Source organism: Amia ocellicauda, chromosome 3, assembly GCF_036373705.1.
Source record: "Amia ocellicauda isolate fAmiCal2 chromosome 3, fAmiCal2.hap1, whole genome shotgun sequence".
Taxonomy (NCBI): Eukaryota; Metazoa; Chordata; class Actinopteri; order Amiiformes; family Amiidae; genus Amia; species Amia ocellicauda.
The window spans coordinates 36,154,917-36,170,355 of record NC_089852.1 but is presented as its reverse complement, the minus strand read 5'-3'; the positions used below and the strand labels follow the sequence as shown (position 1 = coordinate 36,170,355).

At 39.6% G+C, this 15,439-nt stretch overlaps 1 protein-coding gene across 3 annotated transcripts in view; it reads right to left on the bottom strand.

Annotated features, from left to right (window-relative positions):
• cep295 (centrosomal protein 295) overlaps positions 1-15,439 on the bottom strand; it is a 32,141-nt gene that overhangs the window by 13,119 nt on the left and 3,583 nt on the right. For all 3 annotated transcript variants that reach the window (XM_066699258.1, XM_066699260.1, XM_066699259.1), the window contains exons 7-15: positions 15,166-15,306; positions 14,597-14,780; positions 14,007-14,174; positions 13,308-13,532; positions 12,836-12,939; positions 12,396-12,602; positions 10,729-10,811; positions 3,410-4,451; positions 2,509-2,710 (exon numbers count right to left, since the gene is read on the bottom strand). In XM_066699258.1, coding sequence (XP_066555355.1) covers positions 2,509-2,710; positions 3,410-4,451; positions 10,729-10,811; positions 12,396-12,602; positions 12,836-12,939; positions 13,308-13,532; positions 14,007-14,174; positions 14,597-14,780; positions 15,166-15,306 — 2,356 coding nt within the window. The remainder of the gene's footprint in view (positions 1-2,508; positions 2,711-3,409; positions 4,452-10,728; positions 10,812-12,395; positions 12,603-12,835; positions 12,940-13,307; positions 13,533-14,006; positions 14,175-14,596; positions 14,781-15,165; positions 15,307-15,439) is intronic.

Below are 15,439 nucleotides of genomic sequence, written 5' to 3'. Positions count from 1 at the left end.
GCACAAATTAGAAATTCAACATGTAGCGTATCTCATCACAACACCAATTTAAAAACAACCCATGCTGAACTGCAGAACTCACATTTCTCTATTTGTCTTACATAATAACCATGAGCTGAAAAGCAAAAAATCGGTAAGCACAACTGACTGAATTCATTACAAGAAGGAAAAATTCAAAGACCTGGAAGAATTGAAAGATATCAGAAGAAATTTCTGTTAACCCTTTCGTTTGCACATACTGAAAACACCTTCATAGAGTAGACTTAAAAGTAAATGCAAATACACAGTAGGATTATATGATTGAATGATTGCATCTATTAAAAACAATAACGAGGTGTGCTGCGAAATGAATGAAATTGCGTTTCCCCTGACCCTGCTCCTCTCCAGTCTGAGTCATACACATGTAAACAGTTGTCCTACGCTTCATTCTGACTGAGGAAGTGATATTCTAAAATCAACAAACATCTAAATTACAGGTTAGTCACTGCATCAAGTGCTGCCCTGTTTATTTACAAAATGGTCTTATGAACCAACTGAATTACATTTCACTTAGTCCTGGAAAAATAAGTACCACTAAAATCCAGTAATTTCGAGATTTTAGAAAATTAAAATATATTTATTAAAATTCTGCTTCTCATTTACACAGGGGTAAAGCATTTGACAAATAAGTGCCTGAAATTACAGTTTAAGGCTGTTTAATTAAATATATATATATATTATATATATAAGCACATTAATTGCATTACAGGTTCAGAATTCTGCAGCGTTTGTATACATTCATTGCAATGACAGATGAGAATTAATACTAAATCATGAATATGACAAACAAAACTCTATTCCTATGGTCAAGTCCAGCAGGGGAAAGGAAACAAGCTTGCTTTAGAGACCCTGTTCTCCATATTCAGCAACCGAGACATCTGGGGTGAGGAGTTAATGCTAAAGCTGAAGAGACTTGGCAAAGAACATAATACAGTAAGCACGGCTTACTAAAGAAAAGCCTTCTTGATGGGAAGTGGGGACAACAAAAAGCCATGATGCTGCTTGCTTGCTCCAGTGGTACAGGATGTCAGACTTCTTTTTAAAAAGCCTATAATTGCAGAAGTGTTTCTTTGCTCAAGAGCAGCAAATAGAAAATATATAAAAGACTGCAAAGCTTTTCTTAGATTGCCCTCTGCTGCTGTTTTCATATGACAGTCCTGCATTCATTTTTCACATGTCACTTTGAAAAATTAATTCCACTTATTGGAGTGGGCGACAAGCAGAGGGAAAGTTCAGCAGTACATCACAACAGACAAACAGGCAACCAATTAGACACCCACAATGAACAAGCCAAATCCCTTGCTGGTTGCAGAGGAAAACTATTAATAGCTGATAGACAGACTTTAAAACCTTGTGGTTTCCAACCTAGAAATACTGCCACTTCAGAAAAGTGAAGGAAATGTTAAAAATCTTCAAACAAAAGATCAAAATACAAGGATTCTTAACACTTAACACAAAATATATGAATACTGGCTACAGGGATTTACATACAACATTGAATTCAAATCTACTCTATTATGAAGAAATAGAAAGACTTGCCATTCACAGAACATTAATACATTTAAGAAGGATAAAAGTGAGAGATTCAGGCACCATTATAAAAAATCTATTTCACAAAGCACCTTTCAAATACATCCCAAAGCACTGCACATGGCAATAAATAGACCTGGTCAATTCAAACATTAAAAGCCACAGAAAATAAGTTTTCAATTGAGATTTACAGAAGATTTACAGTACGTGCTTACAGAATCACCATCCCTTATGACCCCTGAAAAGGCTGCGTCCCTAAACAAACGCTGCTTCGTAATTGGACCCATCAACAGGCAGTATGATTGAAAGGTATGCATCAGAATATGCAGAACCAATAGCTCACTGACAAAAAACAAAAGGAGGATTTTGAATTTCAATCTGATCTCCACTGGAAATCAATATAGCCTAACGAAGACTGGAGTGATTTGGTCAGACAATTCAGTTTTAGTTAAGATTGTGTTTAGTACACAGTTATAAAGGGAGATCTGAGGCACATCAGCAAGCAAAGAGTTCCAGTCGTCTATACAGGAGAAAAAGGCATGAATCAGCATTTCTGCATCTTCCTGAGCAAATGTGAGCAATATTACGTAGATGGTCAATTTAAACTTGTAATATTGTGAATGTGCCATTATCTTTTGCAAGTTCAATGTGTTTGAGTGTTAATCACTATCGCCCTGGTTTCCAAACTACCACATATTTCAGCAGAAATGTTGATCCAAGGTCTTATTAGCTATAAAATCTGTCAACAACCCTTTCTCTGACTTTACTTTAGCCGATAGAACATCTCTACCCACAAGGATCTAATGGCCAACTGGTATCCATGGTAACTGACCAAGGTATGCCTAAAGAGCAACACTCCACCTAAACCTCAAATACCACACCACCAACAACTGTCTGGATCTGACAGATAAGACAAATAAGAGGCATTTGTGAACTTACTGCTTGGCACAAATGTCTGATGGGTAAATGAAATCGTTTGGCTTTGGTTTGCTTGTGGAGACAAATTAAGCTGCAGATGCACATTCTGTGACTGTGCAGGACCGCGATCAGATTGCTCTACGGCTCGCAGCAGCGCAGACAGACTGAAATGTTCCGCTTTATCGATCTTCGACACCGATGCTGCCTGCTTGGGTTGTTTAGGCTGTAAAAAAAGAAAAAGAGGCGCATGAGGATACCTTTCAAAAAACAATATTAAGGAGGTTTGCATCTTCTCTCATCTGCTGCAAATCTCAGAGGCTAAAACATTTATCATCTTACACAGCCCGCAGCTATCATTCTTCAAATACAGGGGTATATCAAACCATACAGGTCACCACAAGCAGTAATGGAAAGAGCTACCATATGCCTCGCAAGAAAAGGAGTGAAGGTCTCCCATGACAGGAAGTGCAAAGATTTCCATTTCCACATATCTCAGCTTCCCCACACAGCATTCAGATAAAGAACTGAAAAACACATTACTTTGACTGTGAGACAGATGCACTTGGACATAGCAAAGAATAAACTGATGTCCTCCAGTAATGGCAAAAAGAATAACAGGAGGGGAGCTGATTAAAAGTGAATGTTGGCTTTATATTAGGACTTCAAAAATAAAATCAATATCTTGAAAGTAAACAGTGCCATCTGTGAGGTGAGTTCAATCTCAGCATAGCTCATTACCTCATTAAAACCTAGTAAAGAGGAATAATGATATGATGAATCTATTTCCCAGGTAGACACTGGGGATGATCACAGATAAACAGATAGCAGATAATGACATAATAAGGTTATGACTGTGTAGCACAAGTATCAGTAAATCCTTGTGGACCGCACACCCAAATAAATCAAACCGATACAGATTTACCTGCTTGTCGACGAGGAACATTTCCAGGCACGCTTGCGGCCTCATCTGTTCCTTCAGCTGGTGTTGTTTCTGGAGTAGAGACTCTTCCTGGACCCTCTGCTGGTGCAGGAATGCTTCTCTTTGCCTGTCCAGTCGCTCCTGTGTCTCGCAGAGCTGTTGCTGTTTGGCTTGGATCTGAGCAGCCGTCACCAGCAGCGTGTCCCGCCCCTCGAAAGCCTCAAAGGAAGGAGGTTGAATTCCTGAACGAGCATCTGCCACCGCTGTGCAATGGTCCGGCTTTAAGCGATCCTGTGACACCTCGGGTAAAGGCAGCTGTTGCTGTGGCAGACTTGAACTGGTGTCGGTATGAGGAGTTCCTGCAGATACCAGTGGCATTCTCTGGGGCTGAACTTCAGAAGCTCCGAGGAGTGCTGACGAGGGGATCTGGGTAGGACTTTCATGATGGTTCTCATAGACTTCTATAAACCTTCTGATGTCTGCCTCTGATCTCTCACGTCCAAGGCTTCCTTGTGATGTCTGATGCACGCTTTGGCTTCCTGCAACTCTGGAATCGGGCTGCACGTCTCTGCCAGAATGCAGCTCAATTTTCAAGGCTTTTGAGTCCTGGTTTGATTTTAATTGTCTTGTAGAGGAAGCACTGGTTGGAATTGGAGGACCAGGTAATATTTGGGTCTTAAAGGCATTTTCCGATTCAGATATTTGAACCCGATTTTTTGTGGCAAAGTTAGAAAGTGTTTTTACAGGCAACTTAACATTGTCAAAGTGAGAAGGGCCAGGTGGCATTTTTCCAGCATTTTCAAAGCAAGCTAGTTCTAGACGTTTTTCCAAATGCACATCCACCATTTCTTTAGACATCAGGCTCGTGTCCAAATGACCACTGCTAACTCCAGCTTCCTGGAAATGGGTGGGATGTGTAGATGCCAGGGCATCAGGAGGAACTGGATGCAGTGCAGTTGTAGACAAAGATGGGTACCTTCTCTTCAATATCTGCTTATAGTCTTCAAGGCGCTGCCGGACCTCTTCAACTGACTGTTTATGCAGGCTGCCAAATTGCAAGGAACAAATCAATCTGTCAAGATATCTAAAATGTACAGCTCAAACTGGGAGCGTTAGCAGTGACAGAGTAAATCTACTTCCACTACCATCACAGCCTGTTAATAAGTGAATTTTAACAGAGCTTGTCACTTAACCAGGGGAATTAAAAGTTGTAAATTTGTAAGTCGTAAAGTTATAAATTTGTAAGACTAAAGAAACTCTTAAAATTAAAGTCACAAGTACTTAAATTCTAGATCAATAATCATACTGCAACTAGTATTTATACTTCAAATTAACTTAACAGACACTTATCCACAGACATCTTTATCTTGAGAAACAGGGTTCACACTGTTATTAAGAAATAATTTGAGTCATGGAAAATGTCCTTGAAAAGCCCTCGTGTTTGGATATACAGTGCTTACTCACTATACCGCCCACCATTATAATGGCACCCTCATCTACCACCAGCATAGAAAACCAAATATTCCTTTGGTTGTTGACTGGCAGTATAATGAGAACTGGGCTTACTGAATTAATGAATGTCTGACTGACTTGACACACACACAGACCTGCAACAAATACAATAACTGAAACAAATTCACAATTATGATTTGATCACTGCCTTTTACTGAAATATCTAGGCCTACCCACAAGTAGCGCTAAGGTTGTTCTGAGGTGAGGACCCACTTCATTCACTAAGGCATTAAGACAGTCCACTGAGGTTCTGAAAAAAATTATAAAATAAAACCTAAATCCTCTCATTTTTGCCAAGGTATCTTTTGTAATTTAAACTGAAACTAACTAAAAATCCATGTTTTTAACCATTAAAATTACAACCTGTCAGTTCAAACATTCACCCAGAAGATCTCAAAAGCTCACACCTGCAACTACACATTTTTTTGCTACAGTAACTACAAGTCAATTTTTGTTTACTTGTAGTTTTACATTTGCTAGACAACAGAACAAGTAGATTGAAAATTAACACATTTAAAGAAAACCTTAATTCTACTGAAAAATAAGGAACGCTGTCAGCAAAATCCTACAACTACAATATTTTAAAAATAAAATACTTCCTCAAAATACAAATAAAAAAAGTATACGATTTAGTAGGGCTGGGCGATATGACTTAAAAATAATAGCTCAATATTTTTTGAAGTTTGGGCGATACACGATATATATCTCGATATTTCTTGTTTTTATCGAATCAAGCTACAAAATACGACCAAAGACATTCTAACTACAAGCATTTCATTAAATCATTAAATTTTCAAAACTAACAAATACTACATGCAGCCTGTCGTGTTGCATTCTGTATTTCCCACATTACAGGGCAAGTGTTGTGTGATTACTAGTATGTGTGTTATGGGACAGATATATAGATATACACACACATACAATTATTTACTTTCACATAACAACAATAACACGAGTAATAGTAATCACGCAACACATGTGCTGTAAAATGGTATAGATTCATGTAGATTTACCACATCCGGGTTTATAGTGGCACATTTAACATCTGCTAGACCTTTCTCCTCTGACTGTCATGTCTGGATTCTGCTGACTGGTACAGCACGTGTTAATACAAAATAGTTATAATAATAATAATAATAATAATAATAATAATATTAAAACTGTTGAACCACTTCACCATCTTAATAAAAAGAAAATTATATTTTCTGCATGTGTTTGCATTGCTTTCCAATTGATTAAAATGCAAACAAACAATATAATTTGTATAAAATTAATAATAATCTAAATTAGCTGGGGTGGGGGGTGCTTGCAGATCGAGTTCAGCCCGATGACGAGAGCGGGGCGCAACGTGTGCGCTTGCGCATTACAGTATCTTTTGGTTATGTTGGTTATTGTGTGTCAATTCACTCTCCTCCATGTCTGTTCATGTTGCTGATGCACATTTCTTGCCGCATCCAGCACATGTGGAAGAACCGGGAAGAACGCAAAGCGTCCTAATGACGAAAAATATTGCCGTAAAGACTGGGATTTGCGATACCACGATAGAGCATAATATGAAACGATAGACGTTTTTCTATCGTCATACAATATATATCGTCATATCGTACAGCCCTACGATTTAGTCATGCAGTCTACATCAATTTTAAGTATACTATTCGTTTTTAACTTACTAAATTTGTGTGCCTATATAATATTTTAACTTCCAGGGACATTTTACAGAAATTCAACATGCTGTAATACGAGACTTGTAGCTTTTTAAACACTATATTAATTAGGTTTATTTTACAAACAACTCTAAGCTTGGCATTTATAATAGAAGGGTGTATTGTGACAAATAATATTATTTTTAAAAATGCTAGTTTGTAGTGGTTGAACTTTTCGGCATAGATGGTTCTTTTCGACGTGCCTGGATACAGAGCAGACAGGTTTGTGTAACGGCAAATTTTCGAGCTTACAATAAAACAAAAACACAAACAAAAAAAACATGGACCCTGCATGATATTTTAATATTGCTGGAATGTTTTGATTCACATGCACTTCAAATTATATTGTACTTCAGTATAAATCAATTAATAAAATCATTTGAACAAGCTTATTTAGTATAAGCTAATATCAGTTGCATAGCCAGGAATTAGCAGTCGGGGGTGAGGGTGCATATAATATTTATTAATAAAATTGGAGCCCTGAAATGCGCGAATCAAACAATTTGTTACACTCTTGAAAAAAGGTGAAGGATCATCTCTGTACAGAACAGAGGGAACGGCGCATGTACAGAACCAGAGCAGCGCATTGTTAGCCCAGTGCACGGCTTCAAGGACAGATTTACAATTTACAAGCACAAGGAAGAGAACAACTTACATAGGATGGATAACAAAACAACTAATGTGTAGTCTCTATCAGTCTAGGGCTCAATTCAGGCAGTCTCTGTTGCCAGTTTGTTACAGTTTGCTTCTCAACCACATATCACTATGGGACACATCCGGTGAAAATATATCAACCAACATTATGCAGCAAACAAGACACGGTTTCTGGTGCTTGTCAATCACAGATATTTCAGTGGAGCTCTGTAATTGAAACAGGCGAGTAGTTTTAGCGCACTGAATGATAGCTCCCCTGTTGCTGTCCTAACTGGCATAGTTGCAAAAATCCACACAATTATTATTAGTAGAATAATAATTTGAGCCATAAAATGTATGAAGCATTGAAGTAGTATGCATTTAATTTCATACAGTACCTCGGCAGCCGATTTGTTCACGATTACTTCCACTTTTTTTTTTTTTCTACCTGACCTGAATGCATTTCGACTGTGTAAATTTTGAAACGTTTTATGTGTAATAGTGAGTGGGGAAAAAAAAGGGGGGGAGTGGTACAATATATAATTTGCCTCCCTTAAATTCATAGTGTAGAGGGCAGCCGCCCCCTATGCCCTTATGGGTCAGGCATCTATGGCTTGGACACAAACAGGCATGCTAAACCAGTGTTAGCAGTTCGTAGGTACTACTAAATGGAGGGGTACACACCATGTCTATAGCGAGGCACAGATGATCAGCAAAGTAGAGGCTTGATTTAATTTGCCCCATAGTTGAAACAGGCCTACAGGTAAATTAAAGGGGCAACCTGTATAATAAATAAATAAATAAATAAATAAATAAACTGCCCAGTGCACAGGTCTTGTCAGGGGAGAATTTGAAGCTAATCGCAAAATCAGCATCCTCATGGCTCTAGCTAAAGTAATGTCAACTACTGTCAAAATCACTACAACTGAACAACAGATTGAAGAAAGCTTGCTAAAACGAGTAAACTTATTCTGAAGTACTTACTGTCTCATTCATCAGTGACAAATATTTGTATTTCCATAGTTGCTTACATCTCTCATTTCACATTTCTGCTATAGTTAGGAAAGAAACTCAAAACTCAAGAACGAGACTGGGAAAGACAACACTGTGGGGTATGTTCGTGTGGGTGAAATGTTGTGATTGACACCATAGCCTACCATTCACAACAGCTGGGTGGAGCATTTTAAAAAAAATTGAACTGCTGTGTAACTTTTAGCTTGTCATTGAAAGTACCCCATACTTGAAGGACTTTAATGTTGCCGCGTGAGCGGCTTTTCAGTTTGCTTACATAGGAGATCAATGGAAACATCAGCTAAATATGTTTTTGTATCCTAACTTCACCATTTTCCATGACCTTTCAAATATTTCCAGGATATATATAATATATTTTCTTATTTTCCATGTGTTCTCCATGACTGGACAAACAGTCAATTGATTTCAAGGTTTTCCAGGACATGTGGGAACACTGGATAAAGAACTCACATAATTATATCACTAAGATACAGTGAGGGGAAAAAAGTATTTGATCCCCTGCTGATTTTGTATGTTTGCCCACTGACAAAGAAATGATCAGTCTAAAATTTTAATGGTAGGTGTATTTTAACAGTGAGAGACAGAATAACAAGAAAATCCAGAAAAATGCATTTCAAAAAAGTTATAAATTGATTTGCATGATAATGAGGGAAATAAGTATTTGATCCCCTATCAATCAGCAAGATTTCTGGCTCCCAGGTGTCATTTATACAGGTAACGAGCTGAGATTAGGAGCATCTCTTAAAGGGAGTGCTCCTAATCTCAGCTCGTTACCTGTATAAAAGACACCTGTCCACAGAAGCAATCAATCAATCAGATTCCAAACTCTCCACCATGGCCATGACCAAAGAGCTGTCCAAGGATGTCAGGGACAAGATTGTAGACCTACACAAGGCTGGAATGGGCTACAAGACCATCACCAAGCAGCTTGGTGAGGAGGTGACAACAGTTGGTGCGATTATTCGCAAATGGAAGAAACACAAAATAACTGTCAGTCTCCCTCGGTCTGGGGCTCCATGCAAGATCTCACCTCGTGGAGTTTCAATGATCATGAGAACGGTGAGGAATCAGCCCAGAACTACACGGGAGGATCTTGTTAATGATCTCAAGGCAGCTGGGACCATAGTCACCAAGAAAACAATTGGTAACACACTACGCCGTGAAGGACTGAAATCCTGCAGCACCCGCAAGGTCCCCCTGCTCAAGAAAGCACATGTACAGGTCCGTCTGAAGTTTGCCAATGAACATCTGAATGATTCAGAGGAGAACTGGTTGAAACTGTTGTGGTCAGATGAGACCAAAATCGAGCTCTTTGGCATCAACTCAACTCGCCGTGTTTGGAGGAGGAGGAATGACCCCAAGAACACCATCCCCACCGTCAAACATGGAGGTGGAAACATTATGCTTTGGGGGTGTTTTTCTGCTAAGGGGACAGGACAACTGCACCACATCAAAGGGACGATGGACGGGGCCATGTACCATCAAATCTTGGGTGAGAACCTCCTTCCCTCAGCCAGGGCATTGAAAATGGGTCGTGGATGGGTATTCCAGCATGACAATGACCCAAAACACACAGCCAAGGCAACAAAGGAGTGGCTCAAGAAGAAGCACATTAAGGTCCTGGAGTGGCCTAGCCAGTCTCCAGACCTTAATCCCATAGAAAATCTGTGGAGGGAGCTGAAGGTTCGAGTTGCCAAACGTCAGCCTTGAAATCCTTGGAGAGGATCTGCAAAGAGGAGTGGGACAGAATCCCTCCTGAGATGTGTGCAAACCTGGTGGCCAACTACAAGAAACGTCTGACCTCTTTGATTGCCAGCAAGGGTTTTGCCACCAAGTACTAAGTTGAAGGGGTCAAATACTTATTTCCCTCATTAACATGCAACTCAATTTATAACTTTTTTGAAATGCATTTTTCTGGATTTTTTTGTTGTTATTCTGTCTCTCACTGTTAAAATACACCTACCATTACAATTATAGACTGATCATTTCTTTGTCAGTGGGCAAACGCACAAAATCAGCAGGGGATCAAATACTTTTTTCCCCCCCACTGTACAAAACCTAGATTTACTAAAGTTAAAAAAAAGGCAGCATTGGAAAATGTTAAATATTGAAAATATGCAACAGAAAATGTCTGTCAAAATTCATTTCGGAAAAAGGTTAAACAGCCAAACTATAGTACAGCTGCTACACAGAAAATGTAGCCTATACTCTAGTTCACATGAAGAATAATACAAAAAGACAAATTGGTATCAGGATGTCTTTTGTTTAAAAATAACTTAAATTATCAGGCCCAGCATAATTGATTTTTTTTTACTCCTGGTCTTTGTTTCATGCAACATTACATGTCTCTGTTTAAAAAATACAAAGTGCAATCAGCTGCAAAAAAAAAAAAAAGTGCCAAAACATTCCCCCACCACAGTATGTATAATCAATAAAACTAACCGATTCTGTTCCAGAAGACGCTGTTGATACTGATGAATCTTCTGTAAGTGTTCATCTTCTGAGGAAAGGGGTGCCTCACTTTTCTACAAGTTAATGAGTTTGACACGCAAGACAATTAAGCATTAAAAGTATTAAAATGTAAAACCTGTCAAGTTACAGAAATGCACAGTATGAGGAATAAGGGGTCAGAAAGTAAACAATATTCAGCATAGTCCAAGGAACGTGCCCCCATAACTGAGTTAATTTCACTAGGAATACTATAACTGACCATTTTGATTAGCTTCTGGCATTATCATACAGTAGGTGAACAAATACCTTCACCCACATATTCAAAACATGCATTTCAATTAGGGCTGGGCGATACGACTTAAAAATAATATCTCTATTTTTAGAAGTTTGGGTGATACAGGATATATATCTCGATGTTTTTATCCAATCAAGCCACAAAATAAGACCAAAGACATTCTAACTACAAGTATTTCGTTAATCCTTCAATAAGCAAAACTAACAAATACTACATGCAGGCTGTCATAGTAAATATATGCAGAATGCATCACATTACAGGGCAAGTGTTGTGTGATTACTATTACATGTGTTATGTTGTTATGGGATATATATATTACACACGCACACACACATAAGTTTAAAAATAGCTGGCGTTACAATAGTTTTAATAAATCTTAAATGCGGGGTGCCTTATCCCAGGGATTTTATATAGAACAATTATCCCTATTATATTAGGATGGTACAGCAACTCCCGTCTAAAAACAGTCCATATTCACCGATGTCTGAAAAATTATTTATTAGAGAAAAAGTGAACATCATAATGCTTATGCGTTTCGACTTCTCTTCCTCAGAGCACATATATACATATACACAGTATGATTTACGGTCACATAACAACAATAACACAAGTAATAGTGATCACGCAACACATGCGCTGTAAAAGGTACAGATTCAGGAAGATTCACCACAGCCGTGTTTATAGTGGCACATTAACATCTGCTGGACAGAGACATTTCTCCTCTGACTGTCGCATCTCGATTCTACTTACAAGTACAGCACGTTGTTAATACAAAATAGTTATAATAATAATAATATTAATAATAATAATACTACTACTACTGTTGAACCACTTCACCATCTTAATAAAAAGAAAATGATACTTTCTGCATGTGTTTGCATTGCTTTCCAATTTATTAAAATGCAAACAAATGTTATTATTAATTTTATACAAATGATATCAGTCTAAATTAACGGAGGTGCAGGGGGTGCTTGCAGATCGAGTTCAGCCCGGCGACGAGAGCGGGGCAGACCGTGTGCGCTTGCGCATTAAAGTATCTCTTGGTTGTGTTGGTTATTGTGTGTCAGTTCTCTCTCCTCATGTCCGTCTGTGTTTCTGATGCTCATTTCTTGCCGCGTCCGACACGTGTGGAAGAATCGGGAAGAACGCAAAACATCCTAATGACGAAAAATACTGCCGTAAAGATCGCAATTTGCGACACCACGATATAAACGATATAGCATAATATGAAAGGATAGACGTTTTTCTATCGTCACACGATATGTATAGTCATATCGCACAGCCCTAATTTAAATATATCCCGAAAAACACTACAAGGACAACATATTGCGAGTCATTGTGAAAGAAAAGTAGTTCATTGTACCAGAGGGAGTGAAGCCGCAGTACAGACTGGCTCTTCCTCCTGGGAGGGCTGCTGGACTCCTCTCTGGAGGTTCTCCTGCATCAAGGCCTGCAGACGCTGCTTATCCTGCTGGGCCTCCTGTAAACGGACCTCAAGGCTTCTTTTCTGCTCCTCTAACTGCTGTAGCAGGGCAATCTGCTCTTGCTTTTTCTGTTCCAACTCTTCTTCCTGCAGTGAGCCATGCAGCATCCACAAAGCAATTATTTTTTGTTATAGCAGTTAGAGGGGTTATCTAAGCATCACACCTTATACAAAAAAATTGAAAGCTTATGACAAAAATACATTAGACAAAAACATGCAAAAATATGAAGTTGACCCTTTTACATAAAAAATAATGTTTAAAAAGTGAGAGTTTATGTTACAGGCATGCTGAGCTTGAATCTAATATGCCCTGAACTGACCTGTTTTCTCCTCTCGGCAGCAGACCGCATTTTGATTGCCTGCTCTTTAGGATGCAGCAGAGTTGTACTCCCAGCAACAATGGACTCCTCTGGCATTATACCACCTGAAACAAAAATATTTCCTTGAACTTTTGCGCTGGAGAGTGATCTGCAAAGATTGCAAATTGAGTGCTTTGAAATTCTATTGAGCGGACGTCAGTTGATTTGAGCACCTTTTGCTACAGTGTAAGCAGGAAAGTAAAGTATACATGAGAGGGCACTAGAGCCAAACCTGAGCACTTTGTGGTGTTCTTCAATCAGAAAACTAGAGCACTACATCTATAAACACATCTGTGCTGATGTAATTGATGAAATGAGAGCTACTGTCCTGACCTCGGGCTCTCTGCCACCTGCAATCTCTACCTCAACCATCCAGTCATTATAAATATAGATATATTGGTTTCTCAAGCCAGCAAGGGTTGAGGGGATTTACCTTTGGTGTGCTGGGCAAAAGTAGGCAACTGGTGTCCATCTCTGTGGTCAGAGGAGCGGGCCCGCACTTGGTCTTCACTGGTCAACGAGCCAGACTCAATGGTCATAGCTTCAATGGCAGTGTCCGTCTCAGCCTCACTGCGAGAGCTCCACTGGTCTCTCTGGGTCCTGATCTTACTCAGCAGTCTCTTTAGGGCTTGCTTAGGAGCCCCCGTCGCAGCTTCACCTTGAATTAGAAGTGTGGTGTTTTCACCATCATGTAAACAGGACACAAAGCCAATAAAAACATGGTCAAGTCTCAAGCTTAAAATGTGTTTGATAAAGAATACATGACACCAGCAGCTTGGAAATATGTCACTCTTGTTCCAGGGAAACGGGGTTTAATGATTCATAGTCTTCTCTATACCAGCATATTTGATGCATTTTGGATCAGGTTAGAATGTGAAACTAAATCCATACACTTGGAGATAATTGATATGCTGTACTGGACTTACAGTACAAATCACAAACAAGAACATCTACCATAAAGAGGTTATGTAATCAATATAAAATTGGCACTGTAAATGGTTTGCTTTAGAAAGAGACCAATACAAAATAAAGAAAAGCAACAAACTGGAAAGCTCTTTAAAGACCATAATATGGTTAGTTCTGCAAGAAAGCTCTAATCTTTCTCTATAGTTTAATAGGATTTATTCTCTACCTTCTGTTGTTCTTGGCAAGTCATGAGATTGGCTCTCCTCAGTCTGTTCATCACCGCTAGGCGTTACCACAGGCTCCAGGGTCACATCTAACTCTCCATCCTGACTTCCTGTCGAGAGTGTGGGCAGGGGCTCTGGGGCCAAGCGCAGGACCAGGTCACCCTTCACTCCTGCAGGGTGGGGGGTGAAAGAGGGAGCGAGAACATTACTGGACTAGCAAACAAAGATTTATCTTGTGAAAAAAAGTCAATATGGGTAGAGAGGATTAGCAAACAAAGAAATGTATTGAAGAAACCGTGGACAATATGGTTTGATTCAAATCTTAAGGTAAGTGGTTTCCAAGTTAGAATATCGGGGGGGGGGGGGGGGGGGGGGGATCTGCTGCTGTAGTTCTTTCCATACTTTCTGGAAAGCGTGGCAACAAAAACCTAGATAACTGCAGATTTTATTAGTAACTGAAAACGATAGGAAATGCTTTTTCATGCCGTTAAGGGCGTTTTTCCAATCTTTAGGGTTGCTGGGGAACGTACGCAGGAACAGATTACCTGATGGAATAACATATTACAGTCTCATAGTGTCAAACTCTTCTTACTTCGGTCCCCAGAATACATGTCTTCAAATGCAATCTCCAGGTCTCTCTGCCAGTCCTCCTTGATTTCCTGTCGCCTGTAAGGAGGTACGAAGAGCTGGGGTGGCATCTGTACCACAACCTGCCTGCGCCGGGCCAAGTCCGCCTGCTGCATCTGCTCTAGCTCTGTGAGCAGCCTCTCTCGGTCCTGTTGGAAAGCAGAACACCCCACTGCCCCATTACTGCTCATAGGCAGAGCCACAGCAAAAGGAAGGCTATCACACCTACCAATTCTAGCACTTAAGTTCACATACCTCTTCAAAATAACCACACAGAGTTAAAAGTATGGTAGAATATATATGATTGGTTTTAAATGGCTATTAAATTGTCAATACTAATAAAATAAATACGCATTTTCACTGTATGAAGTGCGCCCCTCAGAGCCAAATCAAGAATTACACATTTTAGTGCAGACAAATTAAGATTTTGGATTAAGAAGAGGATTTAAAGCCAAATGCACATCAGGTCTGAAAGCGTCTCTTCACTAATCTCAAAGCATAAGCCAGCAAAGTCCTTCAGACCGCAACAAGTACCTGGCTGAGTTGGACCATTCGGAGAGCATGGCTGCCCCTCAGCCTGGCCTTCTCCAGCTGTTCCCCCCTCTCTCGCCCCTCCTCCTGCTCCAGTTCCTCCAGACGTCTCGCTTCCTCCAGCGCTGCAGCCCGAGCATCCAGCTGCCACACAACACACGTTAACACTTTAGTCTTCACTGCAATAAGACGGGCTACACAAGAAACTCACAGCAGGTCAAAGTTTTATAAGTCACAAAAACGTATATAATGCAAAAGACAAAGTCATGGATCGGAC